Here is an 18,437-nt window from a genome sequence, read left to right on the forward strand (position 1 = left end):
TCTGTCTGACTACCTCTCTGTTGCACACTAAAGGAGATGAAGATGTTGGATAAGGAGGTGCGTGTGTGGGACGTCTACATGGGTCTGGAGTCCACTGTTAAGAACCTGTTGACGTCTCTAAGAGCCATCAACGAGCTGCAAAACTCTGCAGTCAGAGAGAGACACTGGCAACAGCTCATGAACACCACAGGGGTATGAGACTGATGCTCCTCAATGCCTCATACCACTTCATTCAATAGTATTTCATTACTGATCACATTCTGCGCTGTACATGTGTCACTATTGATCTAAGTTATGGTCCTCTTTAATAGCCTTCATGTACTGTACCATCATTGAACTATCCCCTCCAGGCCTGAAGTGACCAGCACAGTTGAGGGAACCCAATTATCCTGCTCTGAAACATGATCCCACTCATGGTTGCCATGTCTTGTTTGTCAGGTCCGGTTTGTCATGGGGGAGGGCACCACCCTGGGGGACCTTTTGGAATTACAGCTTCACCGGGTGGAGGACGAGGTCAAAAACATAGTGGATAAGGCCGTGAAGGAAATGGCCATAGAGAAGGTAAGAAGACACAGACTAGTAACAGTATACTGGGCTGTATATTAATGTAGTAGTCATCAATACAGCAGTGTCAAAGCTATTTTAAAAAGAGTCTTAACAAAACAGACAAATCCTTACTGAGCATGTCAGTATGTCTCTCATCAACGTGAGAGATCAACTTATTTAGCACAGCAAAGATTACAAAATAAACAATCTTAAAGCTTGATCTGCGAGTTGAAGAAGGAAAAAAGCAAGAAAATGCAGAGCTGGTCTCGCTTTCCTTCCTGCGTGACATCACAGGGGAGTCCCCGCAATTCCGAGGGTTCCAGTGACTCTTGTCCAGTGAGAAGCCAGAGATTGAATTCAAACGTTTAACACAGTTGACAACAATGCACTTTTGAAATATTTACAAAAACTTAAACTGTTTACAATATCATCAACACATTTGACCGTTAAAGAATCTCTAAGTGTGTTCTTGAATCAGTAGAATGTTATATAATTTGATAGGATTAATTCACCTTTAGTTGACTGATAAAAAACCAGGTGAAACTTGAGATGGGGATGGGTATGTGTGATGAACAATAAACTGTATCCTTATCCTACAGCTCATTTTTTATGATAGTTCAAATGGAAACATTCTACTTATGCTTAGGTTTTGGCAGAGATAACCCAGACATGGAGTGTGATGTCATTGTCATATGAGACTCATACCAGCACAGGAACCCCTCTTCTCAAAGCTGATGAGAATCTGATTGAGACACTGGAGGACAACCAGGTGAGTGTGTGTTACTGTGCTTCTTCTCTCAAGTGTATGATATGTACCTTCTTGTAGTAGTTTAATGGGTATGTCGTGACATGATGTTTCCTAATATATATCATCACACTGGCAGGTAGCTGAGCAAAAAGCGGAACGGTATAAATTCATAGTGAATGCAGAATATTTTTCATTTGTGGCTGTGATCTTACAGATACCTGTAACACTGCGGTTGTATCACTCTTCAGGTGCAGCTGCAGAACATCCTGATGAGTAAGTATGTAGAGTATTTCCAGGCAGAGGTGAGTGGATGGCAGAAGAACCTGATGCTGGCCGACCAAGTCATCTCCTCCTGGATGTCTGTCCAGAGGACCTGGGCCCACCTTAACGCCATCTTCACCAACAGCCACGACATCCGCTGCCAGCTGGCCAGCGACGCAGAGCGCTTTCAGGGAATCCATACTGACTTCCAGGTACCATATACGGACCACCCAGGGCCAACAACCATACAATCACACTGTATTTCCTCTCCATTTTTATTTGTTTTAATGTTCTCTTCCCTAACCCAGGGCTTGATGACTGAGGTGGTGCAGAACAGTAATGTGGTGGAGGTGACCAACCATACTGGCTTCCTGGAGAACCTGGAGACTCTGCAGCGGAGGCTGTCTCTGTGTGAGAAGGCCCTGGCCGAGTACCTGGAGACCAAGAGGCTCACGTTCCCCAGGTTTTATTTTGTGTCGGCCTCAGATCTTCTGGAGATTGTATCCAAGGGAACACAGCCCAAACAGGTAATAGATAACAATAGAATGATGGTTCCTAGGGAAAATGGGAAAGGAAAACATAAAGAAACCCATTTGTAGTTATCAGTTTAATATATTCTTCAGGCTGTGTCTCACTATTACAGAGCGGAGAATATTATTAAAGATAAACAATGAAAGACAAATTGGAAATTTCACGTGATCTCATTTGTTTCATATTTTTTCATTTCCTTACATTTCATTCAGGAGATTACGGTTTGTAAACCAAGTAAATAGTGTTTGTGTGGTTGTGTTTTTTCAAGGTCACCAGGCATTTGCTGAAGCTGTTTGACAACATCGCAGATCTTCGCTTCAAGGACTCTGACAGAAATGCAGGGGAGGAAGATGATGAGGAGGCAGTTGCTATCGGGATGTACAGCCGAGAGGGAGAATATGTTCCCTTCACTGAACCGTGCCTCTGTAAAGGACAGGTACTGAAAAACTCAATTTGATTTCCGTGTGTGCAGTTACAAGGACACTGTTCACCAACCCCATCAAAAATGTATCAGTTTTGTTTATTATAAGTACTGTACAGCACAGTATACATGTGTATGTATATCCATTTTCCATTTGTAAAAATCTTCATGCCATTTCAAACTTCACACAGCCTGATTTTTATATGTATTCATCTATTAAAGACATTGTGTGTCTTTCTGCAGGCAGAGTGTTGGTTAGGTGCCTTGGAGAGCACCATGCGCTGCACGGTTCGGAGGGAGATCCAGGAGGCCGTAGCTGCCTATGAAGACAAACCCCGAGACCAGTGGATCTTCGACTACCCCGCACAGGTATGATGATGTTTAATCAGCAGAATTAACACTTTGACTTAAAACAAGGAAACTAGCTGTTGTCTGCTGCGTCTGTTCGCAGGTAGGGTTAACTGGTAGTCAGGTGTGGTGGGCCACAGATGTGGGCATTGCCTTTGACAGGGTGGAGGAGGGATTTGAGACAGCCCTCAAGGACTACAACAGAAAACAGGTAGTGCGAACACACTACAGAAAGACATTGTTACAATGACGGTTGAATGTGTTTGTTTCTCCATTGATGATAAATACATTTGTGGTTTTCTAGATTATACAGCTGAACTCACTGATCCACATGCTGCTAGGGGATCTAACTCCTGGAGACAGACAGAAAATTATGACTGTCTGTACCATCGATGTCCACGCTCGAGATGTGGTCGCCAATCTCGTAGCTCAGAAGGTAAAGTTAATATTGCATCGGAAAAGAATTTGGCTGAATGAGTTTTATCCTAACAATTAGACCTTTCTTTTGGTGTCTCTTAGGTGACGACAGGTCAGGCGTTTGCATGGTTGTCCCAGCTTCGTCATCGCTGGAATGATGAAACCAGACACTGTTGCGTTAACATCTGTGACGCCCAGTTCCAGTTCAGCTATGAGTACCTGGGGAACACTAACAGGCTGGTCATCACTCCACTCACTGACAGGTACACATACTGTACATTCAGCACATTATGTTAATACACATGCCGACAGTGTGCTTTATTTAAGATGTGTTCTTTAAGGAGAGAGCTGGCATGTGACCTTTGTTTGTACAGGGTGAAGCAACAAGGTCAATCAGGGTCACTATGAGCACTTAACATTTAATCAACACTATTTACCTTTTACTGAGCAGCAGCGCCCTCTGCAGCCTCAGGTTGTAATTCATTATGTTGGGCACTCACAGAATACTTACCAATTAACCTAAAACTAATCTTCGGACTAGTTAGAGTACTGATGGTGGACATGCAAACGCCACACAAAAAGCCCCTGCCTAATCTGGGATTCAAACCTTGGACCTTCTTGATGGGAGTTGACCTAACAATGTTGCTTTAAGCTCTCCAGTGAAGCTCTGCAGTGGTTGAAAGCAGGTAGCTCCCATGCAAATAACTATAAATGTGAGTTTAGTATATAACCACATTCAAGATCATTAACCAGTAACTAGATCCATATTTTCTATTAATAGACAGGTCCATTGAACCCACAGTTATTTCATTGATTCCTCATGTCTTAGCTTAAATGTTTTGTGTCTCAACCTCTCTTCTGTTAGGTGTTACATAACCCTGACCCAGTCTCTCCATCTGACTATGAGTGGCGCCCCCTCAGGCCCAGCTGGCACTGGTAAGACTGAGACTACTAAAGATCTTGGACGCTCCCTGGGCATCATGGTGTATGTGTTCAACTGCTCAGAACAGATGGACTACAAGGTATCGTGGACTGTGCAGATGCGTTCTGTAGTGTTAGGTTTACTTCATTATCGTGATTACAACCTTACTCTCTGTGTCTCCTTCACATGTCCTCAGTCCATAGGTAACATTTATAAAGGTCTGGCTCAGACAGGAGTGTGGGGATGCTTTGATGAGTTCAACAGGATCTCAGTGGAAGTGCTGTCTGTGGTTGCTGTTCAGGTTAAGACTATACAGGATGCTGTACGGAACAAGAAGCAAAGGTATGTGTGGAAATAGAGACTTGTAAACTAAACTATATGTATATTTATTCACCCTTGTGTCGGCTAATCTATTCTATGATCTATATGCGTCAATTTTTGGTAAGCAGTGGTTGTTCCTGTGTGTATATACAGTGCCTTGCATAAGTATTCACCCCCTTTGGACTTTTCTACATTTTGTCATGGTATAACCACAGATTAAAATTTATTTCATCGTGAGTTTATGTAATGGACCAACACAAAATAGTGCATCATTTGGAAGTGGGGGGAAATATTACATGGATTTCACAATTATTTACAAATAAAAATCTGAAAAGTGTTGAGTGCATATGTATTCACCCCCTTTACTGTGAAACCCCTAACAAAGATCTGGTGCGACCAATTGCATTCACAAGTCACATTTGCAAGTCACATAATTAGTAAATAGGGTCCACCTGTCTGCAATTTAATCTCAGTATAAATACACCTGTTCTGTGACGGACTCAGAGTTTGTTGGAGATCATTACTGAACAAACAGCATCATGAAGACCAAGGAGCTCACCAAACAGGTCAGGGATAAAGTTGTGGAGAAATATGAAGCAGGGTTAGGTTATAAAAAAATATCCAGAGCTTTGAACATCTCTCTGAGCACCATAAAATCCATCATAAGAAAATGGAAAGAATATGGCACAACCGCAAACCTACCAAGAGGAGGCCGTCCACCCAAACTGAAGAGTCGGACAAGGAGAAAATTAATCAGAGAAGCAACCAGGAGGCCCATGTTTACTCTGGAGGAGTTGCAGAGATCCACAGCTGAGGTGGGAGAATCTGTCCACAGGACAACTATTAGTCGTCTACTCCACAAATCTGGCCTTTATGGAAGAGTGGCAAGAAGAAAGCCATTGTTGAAAGGGATCCATAAAAAATCCCGTTTGGAGTTTGCCAGAAGCCATGTGGGAGACACAGCAAACATGTGGAAGAAGGTGCTCTGGTCAGATGAGACCAAAATTGAACTTTTTGGCCTCAATGCAAAACGCTATGTGTGGCGAAAACCCAACACTGCCCATCACCCTGAGCACACCATCCCAACAGTGAAACATGGTGGTGGTAGCGTCATGCTGTGGGGATGCTTCTCTTCAGCAGGTACAGGGAAACTGGTCAGAATAGAGGGAAAGATGGATGGAGCCAAATACAGGGAAATCCTTGAAGAAAATCTGATGCAGTCTGCAAAAGACTTGAGACTGGGGCGGAGGTTCATCTTCCAGCAGGACAATGACCCTAAACATGCAGCCAGAGCTACAAAGGAATGGTTTGGATTAAAGAATGTTAATGTCTTAAAATGGCCCAGTCAAAGCCCAGACCTCAATCCAATAGAGAATCTATGGCAAGACTTGAAGATTGCGGTTCACAGACGGTCTCCATCCAATCTGACTGAGCTTCATCTTTTTTGCCAAGAAGAATGGACAAACCTTTCCATCTCTAGATGTGCAAAGCTGGTAGAGACATACCCCAAAAGACTTGCAGCTGTAATTGCAGCGAAAGGGGGTTCTACCAAGTATTGACACAGGGGGGTGAATACTTATGCACCCAACAGATGTCAACTTTTTTGTTCTCATTATTGTTTGTGTCACAATAAAATTTATTTTGCACCTCCAAAGTACTATGCATGTTTTGTTGATCAAACGGGAAAAAGTTTATTTAAGTCTATTTGAATTCCAGTTAGTAACAGTACATAATGGGAAAAAGTCCAAGAGGGGTGAATACTTATGCAAGGCACTGTAGGTTCCATTTCCTGGGAGAGGAGATCGAGCTGCGGCCAACAGTGGGAATCTTCATCACTCTGAATCCTGGATACGCCGGCAGGGCTGAGCTCCCGGAGAACCTCAAGGCTTTGTTCAGGTCTGATATAAACAGAGAGAATGAGAAAATGATAAATGGAATAGTTAACTAATACTAAAAGTGAATAATTAAAACCAACAAAGCTTTGATAACTGTTCAGGCCCTGTGCCATGGTGATCCCCGACTTTGCGCTGATCTGTGAGATCATGTTGGTGGCAGAAGGATTCATAGACGCCCGTCTGCTTGCTCGTAAATTCATCAGCCTCTACACTCTCTGTAAAGAGCTACTGTCCAAACAGGTACGTCCATCAAACCAATGTGTAAAGACGCAGGAGGAAACTCATCTTTAGAATTAGAACACACATTTAAAAAAGAAGAAATCACATTTAGATGATCATGTGGATGAGGATCTTTGTTTAGGTTCAGAAGGTTCTCACAGGAATCAGCAGTGACCTGTGCATTTAACTTCAAAATATGCAGGAACATTATTCCCACATTTCAGTTAAACTTTTACCTCCCTGTTTGGAAAGCATTCAAATTGTAGTTGGCATCATATAAAATGTTGATTGTTTGACGGCTGGCTTGCATAACTTTATTCCCTCATCTGTCAGGATCATTATGATTGGGGTTTAAGAGCGATCAAATCGGTGCTGGTTGTGGCAGGATCTCTGAAACGAGAGGATCGCATCAGACCTGAAGAGCAGGTAGGCATGGATCTCTGCTTGATCTGTGGTGTCATTTACACTGAATCATATCATATCTAGTTGCTGACTTTTGGAAATGATGACAAATTTTTCCACTTCATCTTTGTTATTGGTCCCAACTCGACTACCAGTGGTGACTGCAAAGCAACGCTAACACTCCTTCTCGTCGGTCCAACCAAAGAAATCCTTCATCTCATTTTTTTGCCATTGCCCTTTCTTGTTCCTAGCATTTTCTGAACTAAACAGTTTATTATGCATTACAACATAAATTGTATGCTTTTCTCTCCAGGTGCTGATGCGTGCGCTGAGGGACTTCAACCTGCCTAAGATAGTGACCAGTGATGTGCCCATATTCCTGGGGCTAATTAGTGACCTGTTTCCTCAGCTGGACGTTCCTAGGAAGAGAGACCCTGAGCTGGAGAACGCTGTTCGCAAGTCAGTCAGTGAACTGCGCCTACAGCCTGAGGAGAACTTCATACTTAAGGTGTCTCATTTCAACATTATATTCAAATAAAGCTCATCCTCTTTTCTGTGAACATTTTAAACGTAATATAAAATAGTTTTTGTTTATGTTTCCAAGGGGTGTTTATATGTTTATAGCAGCAAGGTGTGCAAAAAGGTGTTCGTGCTTCACATGTCGACATGCAGGAAGATTCACAGAACTTAATTCCCTTGCAGACTTATAGAAGATGATTTTGGGTCTGTGTGTGTTATTATGTGAATTCATTAGTAATTATAAGATCAGATAGGTATGTTGCTGACCTTTTGGTTAGAGTGGTCGTCCTCTAACCAGAAGGTGGGTTTGATCCCTGTCTTCTGCACTCCGAAGTGTCCTTGGGCAAGATCCTGAACCCCAAAATTGCCGCCTTTCAAAGGGAAAGTGCTGCACAAAGATGCACTGTATGAATCGGTGTGTGAATGGGTTAATGCCAAGAGCTGTTCTGTAAAGTGCTGTGAGTGGTCATAAGGACTAGAAGACCTCTATTTAAATACAGACAATTTACCTTTTTTGTGTGTGCAGGTCACCCAGCTGGAGGAGCTGCTGGCAGTCAGGCACTCTGTGTTTGTAGTAGGTGGACCAGGAACTGGAAAGAGCCAGGTTTACTTTGTTGTATTATTACTTTTGTATCATGAAACCACATACATTATAATATTTCACCATTCATTTTTAAATCCACCTCATATAGCCACTTTATTATGTCCTCACACCCTATATACATACATTTTTAGCTTGAAATTACTTTTATATTTGTGACTATTAAACATAGAAGAGGTATCTTCTCTACAGTCTTTCTTTGAGGCTGCGTTGCTGATGAGTATTGATACGTAGAGTCATAGTCGACCACAGCTAAAGTCAAGGAAGAGTTGAATTTCTCCGTTCACTTATGTGTTTATTTTTTATTCATCAGATCTTGAAGACTCTCTATAGAACCTATGCAAACCTGAAGATGAAGACTGTATGGCACGATATCAACCCTAAAGCTGTCACCACAGATGAGCTGTTTGGATACCTGCACCCTGCAACCAGAGAGTGGAAAGATGGTGAGGATTGACCATTATCAGTGATCAAAGATGATCAGAGGAACCATTGTTTCCTTCAAATGTCTGTTTTATTCAAAGTTATTAAGACCATAAAAAAGTCTCCTCTCAGAATTAATTAGAATAAACAATAAAGTACTTTTTAGTTCAGAGTTAGCCCTCGTTTGAATAGTTTTTAGTAATTTTGCAGTGAGGGTCTGATACCAGAGGATTGTAAAGATGATTAAATTGATGAAGAGTGGGCACTTTGTTGAAAATACTGCACATCCTGTATGATTTATTTTACTTTAGGTCTGTTCTCCTCCACCATGAGAGAGTTGACCTCAGTGACTCATGATGGACCCAAATGGATTGTTCTGGATGGAGACATTGACCCCATGTGGATTGAGTCACTCAACACAGTTATGGACGACAACAAGGTGAAAGAAGATTATTAGTCTCTAGGACATTTGTTCCATTCATTTTAATGCTGCAATTTTTTGCTGCTACCTTTTTATATTTGACCACATGCTGCTGAAACTCCACCAGTTCAAATGTTTTCTGTCCTCTGATCAGGTCTTGACTCTTGCGAGTAACGAGAGGATCAGTTTATCTTCCTCTATGCGTCTGCTTTTTGAGATCTCTCACCTGAAAGCTGCTACTCCAGCTACTGTGTCCAGAGCAGGAATACTCTTCGTCAACCCACAGGACCTCGGCTGGAGCTCGTAAGATGCCGAAACACACACAAACACACACACACACACACAGACACACACACACACACACACACACACACACACTCCTTGACTTATATTTCGTAACTTTTCTGAAATTGTATATTAGTTAAGCAGCAGCATCTTAATTGTATTCTCAGTTATGTGACGAGCTGGATAGACACCCGAAAGGCCCAATCAGAGCGAGCCAACCTCACCATACTCTTTGATAAGTATGTGCCATACTGCCTGGAGCAAGTGCGCTGCAACCTGAAAACCATCACCCCCATACCAGAAAGCAGCATGGTGCAGGTGATAACACACAATATGAGTCTTAATCACTGTGTCACAAACGTTTCCAGTCTTTCTTCTCATTGTTATTCAACCAGTTGTTGCATATTATCAAACAGTGCTACTGTTTATTGTTTATCCGATGCTGTGTTTCTGTTTGGCTCAATCAGACACTGTGCTCCTTGTTGGATTGCCTGCTGACTGAGAACAACACTCCAGCAGACTCACCAAGGGAACTATATGAAATCTACTTTGTCTTCGCCTGTGTCTGGGCCTTTGGCGGGGCTCTCTTCCAGGATCATGTGTGTTCACGTGAAGAATTTCCTTGTGTCACCATCATCTCCCTATAATTAGAAAATCCATGTTTTTATGTATATTCCCTGTTTCAGCTGAATGACCACCGTGCTGAATTCAGCCGCTGGTGGACTAAAGAGATGCGAGCCGTGAAGTTTCCGTCCCAGGGCACCGTCTTTGACTATTTCATAGACTCTGAGACGAAGAAGTTTACGCCCTGGAGCGAGAAGATGCCGCAGTTTGAGCTGGAACCTGATGTACCTTTACAGGTGGCCACTTATGATCTGTGTATTTGTGTGCTATAACCAGAATAGAGCAGCACTATATAGTCAGGTCATGTGATGTCTGTTTCAGACGGTGCTGGTCCACACCCCAGAGACAATTTGTCTGACCTACTTAATGGACCTGCTCCTCCAGAGAGGTAAACCCATCATGTTAGTGGGGAACGCAGGAGTGGGTAAGACCATTCTGGTTTCGGATAAAGTCGCCAAGCTGAAGGAGGCCTACATGGTGGCTAAAGTCCCCTTCAACTACTACACCACATCAGCAATGCTGCAACGTAAGGATAACAGGAATGAAAACAAATATTCATGGGATGTCAGTGTTTAAAGGTTCACTGTGTAGACTTTTATCGATATCTCGAGGTGAAGTTGCATGTTGCGGCTAAATAACCCTCACCTTTCCCTGAAAGACAACCTGTGGTAGCCTTCAGTCGTCGTAAAAACTCAAAAGGTGTTTAGTTTGTCCAGTCAGGGCTACTGTAAAAAACACAGAGGCCTCATAGAGAGGATCTGCTCCACATGTAAATATAAAGTATTTAAATATAAATGGCCAATTCTAGGGTAAAGAAAACAACAATTCATACAATGTGATGAAGCATATTTGAAAAGATCACTAGGATTATTTGTATTCAATTTCTGCCAATACATCCCTTTCAGCTAAATCATACACACTGAAACCTTGAATACATGCTCATTCTCGAAAAGCTGAGATAGAGAAGAAAAGTTATTAATTATATTATAAGTTAATTATATTATTTTCTTGATGTCCAAATTGTTGTGGAGGTTGTACGACAGTCGCTGTTGTTTCTTCTACATTATTAGATATTTTTTCATTTATTAATTTTCTGTTTTCTCTTCTGTTCATTGTATGGACCTCAGGTATCCTAGAGAAGCCCCTGGAGAAGAAAGCAGGTCGTAAATTTGCTCCTCCCACTGCGAAGAGACTTATCTACTTCATAGACGACCTCAACATGCCCGAGGTGGACGTTTATGGGACCGTCCAGCCGCACACACTCATACGCCAGCACCTTGACTACAATCACTGGTAAGACTGTGACATGCTTTATAATCTACAATAATACAGCTCCATTCTGTGTGTAAAATCATCAGTGTACACGAAATACAGGTTTTACAGAATTTGCTGCTTCAGTGGAATTTTAACAAAGTTAAACTTTTCAGGTATGACAGACAACGGCTGATACTGAAGGAAATACATAACTGCCAGTATATCACCTGTATGAACCCGACAGCTGGAAGCTTCTCCATCAACCCTAGACTACAGGTACTACCTAAATGCAATATGACACAATATGATAACCAGTAAAATAACTTTCCATTGTCATGACTTTCATTCTAATGGTAACTTGATTCGATTTCTGAACAAACTCCGTTCCAAAATAAAAGTTCAGAAATGGAATAAGAAGGGTAAAACACTGAAGTGTATCCAAATTTCTATTATCCTTCGAAAAACACAATAAATTCATGAAATCACCTCATTATAAGTCAGATTTCAGAGACAGTTATTTTATTAATGAAGTGAGTCTCAGCCACAGACTCCAGATGGTTAATAATTCTAAAAATATCTGTGTTTTCATTCCAGAGACATTTCTCAGTGTTTGCTGTTCATTTCCCTGGTGCTGATGCATTAGCAACCATCTTCTCCAGCATCCTGTCAGCTCACTTCCTTCAAGGAGGATTCAGCTACGGCGTCTCTCGCTCAGTTGGAATTCTCATACAGGTCCATCTACACTATACACTGTCACATTAAATTAGTCTTTTCCTTTTTTTGTTTCCTCAAGTGTGTGTTATGTGTTTTTTTTGTGAACGTAAACGTTTTCTACAGTAAAGGTAACGAAAACACTGCTCCTGAAGCTCCTCGTCAGTAGCCCAGACGATACTTTCAGGGGATACTTTGCTATATTTGCATAATGCATGCGTTGCGGCTGGTAATAGTATGGCCCCCATAACAATGCTAGGTAAAGTGAAAGCGGAGGCTGACATTTCCTACACGTGCTGGAAATGGCTGACCAATCACAACAGTGTGGGCCAGCTGATCAATCAGAGCAGACTGGGCTCTATCAGAAGGGGCCCTTAAAGAGACAGGAGCTTACACCAAGTGTTTCCGATAATGGAAACTTTCAGGGAAGTGATGTCTTTTCTGAACATGTGAATCTTTTCAAGTAATAACCCAAATTATAAACCTGAATATGACCATAATACATCTTCTTTAAAACCTGATTACACTTATTATGCATATGCATGCAACACTGATCTCTCAATTTATCAATCACAGATCCATGACATTGCCCATCTGCTTGTCTGTGCCGGTATCTATCCAACCTTTTCTGCACCTCTCCCTCTTTGGTCTTTGCTCATCCAGGCAGCTATTTGCCTGCACCAGAAAATCAGTCAGAACTTCATGCCTACAGCCATACGCTTCCACTACATTTTTAACCTGCGAGACCTCTCCAACATCTTCCAGGTAAAACATGCATGGTCATTTAATATCAATATGGGTTGTCTATAACCTCATCACATGGTATTTACTCTATGGGACCTGGTGTGTAGGGCATCCTGTTTGCCCTGCCGGAGAGCATCCGGTACCCCATGGACCTGGTTCACCTGTGGCTCCATGAGAGCTCCAGGGTCTACTCTGACAAACTGATGGAGGAAAAGGACGTGGAGCTCTTCAATAAAATCCTGCTGGACACCGGCAAGAGATATTTTGAGGTAAAGTACAGTCACTTAATCCTTAAAATGTTTAACAGTTGGTTGGCAATGTCCATTTATGTCCAAATAAATGTTATGTCCATTTTTTTAGTTTTGTTGCAGATCCTAGAATGTAAAAAATATGAATGATATTTCTAGGTCATATCAAGAGTTTGTCATAGATCAGCTCAGAATAGACGGTCTTAACTGTGGCATGTTCAAGATTTCCTGGCTTTTATTTCCAGGGAATCGATGAGTCCTTCTTTATCCACCAGCCTTTGGTTTACTGTCACTTTGCCCAGGGAGTTGGAGAACCTCGCTATCACCAGGTACACAGATTCAGTCACACACAAGCCAGTCAAGGCCTTTTCAGTTTGTACTTTATGTTGATTCTTTTCAAGCAGAAGTTTATTCCTTAATAACTGTGGGAATAAAAAAAAAAATGGGTGAGTTTAATTGTCTTTGACTATAATCAATTTATCATTTTGATTATCTGTAGCTAACGCATTCAAATATCGTATGGCACAAATTCAGCTGTCATATCTAATCTGCCGGGAAATAAATGAGGATGAATGCGTCGTCATTAGCAAACTAATTACCTTTCGTTTCTTTACGGGGTTTGAATTAAAAGTTAATTGACTCAAGTCTTGATAAGAAACTAATTGTATTATGTATCTGGAAGTAACTGCATAGTGACTTGGACCCTGCTGCTGAAAGTCAATTTCATTTGTTTTTTTCTCCACCTGTCAGGCTTCAGACTGGGAGAAACTCCAGAAGACACTGGCTGATGCTCTGGAGCATTACAATGAGCTGCACGCTGTCATGGACCTGGTTCTGTTTGAAGAAGCTATCCAGCATGTGTAAGACACATAAAGACACATGTATGCAGTTAAACATGCTGAAACGCGCAAGGGTGGATTCACACTGATATTATTTTACGCATATATAAAGCCACAGGCCACACGCACGCTGTTAACTCTGGTGAATGTGGCCAGGTGTCGTATCAGTCGTATCCTGGAGGCCCCCTATGGTAACGCCCTGCTGGTGGGGGTGGGGGGCAGCGGGAAGCAGAGTCTGTGTCGGCTGGCCGCCTTCCTCAGCATGCTGGAAGTTTTCCAGATCACTCTGCGTAAAGGCTACGGCATCAATGACCTTAAGGTAAATTGACATTCACACAGGCATGTAAGACAGATACAAAATGTCATTCCACTCCTCAGTATAGCTGTAGCATTGTTCTACTTTGTAAATTCACTTTTGCTTCATTTATTTGGTGGCATATTTATGTCTTTTGTCTCTTTTCCACAACCCCTCACAACCAGAGTGATATCGCAGCGTTGTATATGAAGGTGGGGGTGAAGAACATAGGGACAGTGTTCCTTCACACAGATGCCCAGATTCCAGATGAACGCTTTCTGGTGCTCATCAATGACATGCTGGCCTCAGGTTGGGCTACACTGACCTCGAATGAGTCTGTTATCCCTCTATAAAGAAAGGATTTCTGCTTTTGTGTGAAAAAGAAGCGGAATACTTTGTTCTAGGAAAAAATCAAAGACCCTTTGTGTGTGAATTTAAGTCAAAGCCTCACTGAACATGAATTCAGCAACAGTTCAAAGAGTGAACATTTCCTCAGCCAAATTTAATTTCTGTTATCTATTTGAATGGAGAGCGGAGAAGATCCGTTTCTGACAGACTGATGACATAGACGAAGAGCTGATGAAACATCAGACGCATGCTCTTGCAATGAATAATATTATAGTTCATCGATAAGATGGCATTGGAAACTGATTTTAATAAAAGTGTGTTGTGTATGGTCTTTTTTAGTATTAGCAGCAACATTAATGAATGTAAATGCCATTAACAAGGGAAAAGAGGGAATATTACTGAATTATATAAATAGGAAGAAACACATGTCTGAGTCTGTATTGTTTGTGTTATTTCAGGAGATATTCCAGACCTGTTTAGTGATGAAGATGTTGATGTTATTGTATCATCCATCCGTATGGAGCTCAGAGGGCTGGGACTCATAGACTCGAGAGATAACTGCTGGAGCTTCTTTATTGAGAGGATACGACGACAGCTAAAGGTCCAAAACATCATTTTTTGAATTTTGTATATTATAACTTTACTATTAGGTATATAAGTGCAGTGGTTGGCACCTACAATATACTAGATTAATTTTAACAAATTTTTCCACATCATCAGTTATGAATCTGCTGTCCATGTCTCTGTCCTCCAGGTCGTCCTGTGTTTCTCTCCGGTCGGATTCACGTTGCGGACACGTGCACGAAAGTTTCCAGCTTTGGTGAATTGTACAGCGATAGACTGGTTCCACCCGTGGCCTCTACACGCCCTGCAGTCGGTCAGCTCTACCTTCATAGAGAAGATACCTGGACTAGAGGTAACCACACATTTACACACACACTTTCTTTCTCCATTCAACCGCTTCCTCTCCTCTTATACAAAGTTGTAGTTTAAATATTGGAAACATTATGTGGAAAATTATGCCAGATACATCCATAAATATGACCAAACATTTATATGGCACAGGTAATATAAAAAGATGTGTCAATGTGACTTAAGCCAGTGGCTGCCAGCATTATAAACCTATGAATCTTCGTGTGTTCATCCAACGCAGCCAAATGTGAGGGCCTCTATCGGTGAGTTCATCTCTTATGCCCACACCAGTGTCAATGAGGTGAGTTATTGCGAAGCGCCCGAGGTGATATCCACTTGATGACCTCTCTGACATCATCTCTCAGTGTCCTGTTTAACTGTGCCATCCAGGTGAGTGTCAAGTACCAGCAGAACGAGAAGCACTTCAACTACACCACCCCGAAGAGTTTCCTGGAGTTTATGAAGCTGTATGGCAACCTGCTGGGGAAGAAACGCACAGAGCTGACGCAGAAGATGGAGAGATTAGAGAACGGCCTACAGAAACTGCAGTCTACTGCCTCACAGGTCAGAGTATATATACTGTTGTGCCTGAATGCATCCAGAGTTAGAGTTAGTTAGCCCACCCTACAAAGGCTTTTTCTCATCCTTGTTGCAGGTGGAGGATTTGAAAGCCAAGTTAGCGGTGCAGGAGGTGGAGCTGTTGCAGAGGAACGCGGATATCGAAGCTCTCATTGCTAAGATAGGACAACAGACAGATAAGCTGAATCAGGAGAGGGCTGTGGCTGATGCTGAGGAGCAAAGGGTGAGAATGGGTGTTTTTAGGCTTCTAGAGAAGCTTATGATTCTTATGATTTCCTCCAGGAGAGACATGACAGAGTATTAGGGTCATGTTGAAGAAAAAAAAGTCTGAGATTTTAAGAATTAGGAGAATAAAGTCTTAAAACCATGAGAAATATGGTTTGATATATTTTATGAGAGCAAGGACAAAGACATTTATAAGAAATAATCACCAAGGAGAACTTGTTCCACTCCTGGATCCAAAACCTTGAACCAATCTTATTGTGAAACTATGAAATCTTTTAAAATATCTCATAAATATAACCAATGATAACCTCGCAGTCGACCATGAACTTACGTTTCCTCCTCCACTAAAGAGGCAATTTCCTCTGAGTGTGTGGTTCTTCCTTTGGAATAGAGTGTTTCTTACAGAATCTTTTCAAAGTCCTTATACTATAGCTGTGATATTGATGTGCCAAGAGATTAAATATTTAATTTTATTTATGAGACCTATACTAAAGTATAACTTAGCAAGATGCTCCACATTCCTTATTTTAACTCAGGTGATTAGGGGATCTTCTCAAATCCCGCCTCTAACACGCAGCCCAAAATAATGACTAAAAATCTCAGAATTTGAGTTCTTATTCAACATAGCACTAGTTCTCCATCTTAACGAGGACACCCGGTTGAAGGGTAATGACCGGAAAGTTTTTTAACCAAACTTGTGACAATTCATGCAACTTTTGTGATTGTTCAGGTCGCAGCGATTCAAGCTAAAGTGACCAAACAGCAGCAGGAGACGGAGGAGGACCTGATCAAGGCAGAACCTGCCCTGCAGGCAGCTAATGCTGCCCTTAATACACTAAACAGGGTAAAGCACTTTAACGAAACATAAACACATGGACCTCAATCCTTTCACCACAATTGATTTGTTTTATTAGATTCAATCCATTTTGTATGAGCAAATTGCAAATAGGGCAAATAAACAAAGAAAATCATGTTACAAGGTCCATTCTAGTCCCCCAAATTAAATTGTGTGTGTACTCGTGTGTCTGTGTCTTTCAGTTAAATCTGACAGAGCTGAGGACGTTCCCCAACCCTCCAGGTATTGTCACCAATGTCTCTGCAGCTGTTCTGGTGCTCATGTCTCCCCAGGGCAAAATCCCCAAAGATCGCAGCTGGAAGGCATCCAAGGTGGTTATGAGCAAGGTGATATTTTACTGCGACGTCTCCGAGTGTTTCTCAGATTAATGGCCCGCTACCACAAAGCCAAAAAGTCCATCACAAATAAATTCCCTGAACTGCAGGTTGCACATTTGAAATAATTTATTGGCTATTCCTCATCTCTTGTCTGTGCTAAAAATTCAATATCTATGTTTATTGTGCTTCCATAGATATATTGTAGTGGTGCTTCTCTTTTCATAATTTACCTATTTTACAATCAGTCTGAGTTATAGGTTTTATATTTTTATGTTTAGAGTGCTGCTGCTTTCTGGGCCCAGACAAATTAAAAAGGATCTCTAATGCCTGTGAAGCACTTTCCTGGTTAAAGAGGGTTCATATAAAGTTTAGAGTTTCATTTGCAGAGCTGCATAACGTATTGGCAACTGTCATATATTTTTATGTATATATGACAGTTGCATTATGGTGTGCATCAGTATATCATTCATTATTTCTTCTTAATTTCCACTTTTGATTTTTAATCCAAAAACCTTGTGTATATTATACACAGAAACTGTGATATTACACTGGTAATCCACACGCACACCTCTGCACACAAATATCCAGGTGGACGACTTCCTGCAGGCTCTGGTGAACTTTGACAAAGAGCACATCCCCGAGGCCACGGTGAAGTGTGTCAGAGACGACTACCTCAGTGACCCGGAGTTCAACCCCGAGTTTGTCCGACAGAAATCCTCAGCTGCCGCGGGCCTCTGTGCCTGGGTGATCAACATCGCACGCTTCCATGAGGTACTCACATTTACACCAGCTGTCTCACACATTCAGTGTCACCCAGTGTTTCCCACAGAATTAGATTCAACTTGTGGTGGTTGCTGACCCAGGGTGCAAGGGGTGGTTCTTCACCTGGGCTGTGCTTGTAGAAAATCCCCTGCATCTTCTACCATAATAGCAAGGAACGTCTCTCCCTCTCTCTTTTGCTCTTTCTCTCTCACCCTCTGACTCTCTCTCTGTCTTGTTAATCCACCCTATTCCCAGGAGGGGTAGAGCAAATTGTGCACCAGTTAATCAATCGCAGATTGCGTTGTTCTCTTTGATGAAAATATCAACAGAATCAATAAAAAATAATAAAAGTAAACATATTATTTATATTTTGGCGGTCGATAATATACTTGGGCAAACTATCCAAGTAAAGTGTATGTGTGGGAAACACAATCACCCAAGTG

The 18,437-nt window shown here is 41.8% G+C and overlaps 1 protein-coding gene across 1 annotated transcript in view; it reads left to right on the forward strand.

Moving 5' to 3' along the window:
* Positions 1-18,437, forward strand: part of dnah9l (dynein, axonemal, heavy polypeptide 9 like) — a 40,942-nt gene that overhangs the window by 12,031 nt on the left and 10,474 nt on the right. The window contains exons 23-63 of the mRNA XM_053438820.1: positions 34-192; positions 439-561; positions 1,193-1,315; positions 1,543-1,767; positions 1,864-2,082; positions 2,355-2,522; positions 2,751-2,876; positions 2,959-3,066; positions 3,160-3,291; positions 3,375-3,535; positions 4,138-4,294; positions 4,391-4,536; positions 6,295-6,411; positions 6,512-6,650; positions 6,963-7,055; positions 7,345-7,539; positions 8,077-8,154; positions 8,465-8,597; positions 8,886-9,013; positions 9,150-9,298; positions 9,448-9,598; positions 9,748-9,879; positions 9,967-10,140; positions 10,226-10,430; positions 11,032-11,197; positions 11,332-11,434; positions 11,753-11,890; positions 12,533-12,634; positions 12,721-12,882; positions 13,107-13,190; positions 13,612-13,721; positions 13,857-14,019; positions 14,181-14,304; positions 14,802-14,944; positions 15,098-15,259; positions 15,497-15,556; positions 15,646-15,819; positions 15,911-16,057; positions 16,790-16,903; positions 17,098-17,241; positions 17,821-18,003. Of these exons, the coding sequence (XP_053294795.1) occupies positions 34-192; positions 439-561; positions 1,193-1,315; positions 1,543-1,767; positions 1,864-2,082; positions 2,355-2,522; positions 2,751-2,876; positions 2,959-3,066; positions 3,160-3,291; positions 3,375-3,535; positions 4,138-4,294; positions 4,391-4,536; positions 6,295-6,411; positions 6,512-6,650; positions 6,963-7,055; positions 7,345-7,539; positions 8,077-8,154; positions 8,465-8,597; positions 8,886-9,013; positions 9,150-9,298; positions 9,448-9,598; positions 9,748-9,879; positions 9,967-10,140; positions 10,226-10,430; positions 11,032-11,197; positions 11,332-11,434; positions 11,753-11,890; positions 12,533-12,634; positions 12,721-12,882; positions 13,107-13,190; positions 13,612-13,721; positions 13,857-14,019; positions 14,181-14,304; positions 14,802-14,944; positions 15,098-15,259; positions 15,497-15,556; positions 15,646-15,819; positions 15,911-16,057; positions 16,790-16,903; positions 17,098-17,241; positions 17,821-18,003 (5,820 nt within the window). The remainder of the gene's footprint in view (positions 1-33; positions 193-438; positions 562-1,192; positions 1,316-1,542; positions 1,768-1,863; positions 2,083-2,354; positions 2,523-2,750; positions 2,877-2,958; positions 3,067-3,159; positions 3,292-3,374; positions 3,536-4,137; positions 4,295-4,390; positions 4,537-6,294; positions 6,412-6,511; positions 6,651-6,962; positions 7,056-7,344; positions 7,540-8,076; positions 8,155-8,464; positions 8,598-8,885; positions 9,014-9,149; positions 9,299-9,447; positions 9,599-9,747; positions 9,880-9,966; positions 10,141-10,225; positions 10,431-11,031; positions 11,198-11,331; positions 11,435-11,752; positions 11,891-12,532; positions 12,635-12,720; positions 12,883-13,106; positions 13,191-13,611; positions 13,722-13,856; positions 14,020-14,180; positions 14,305-14,801; positions 14,945-15,097; positions 15,260-15,496; positions 15,557-15,645; positions 15,820-15,910; positions 16,058-16,789; positions 16,904-17,097; positions 17,242-17,820; positions 18,004-18,437) is intronic.

The sequence above is a fragment of the Pleuronectes platessa genome, chromosome 13 (genome assembly GCF_947347685.1).
Source record: "Pleuronectes platessa chromosome 13, fPlePla1.1, whole genome shotgun sequence".
NCBI classification, from domain to species: domain Eukaryota; kingdom Metazoa; phylum Chordata; class Actinopteri; order Pleuronectiformes; family Pleuronectidae; genus Pleuronectes; species Pleuronectes platessa.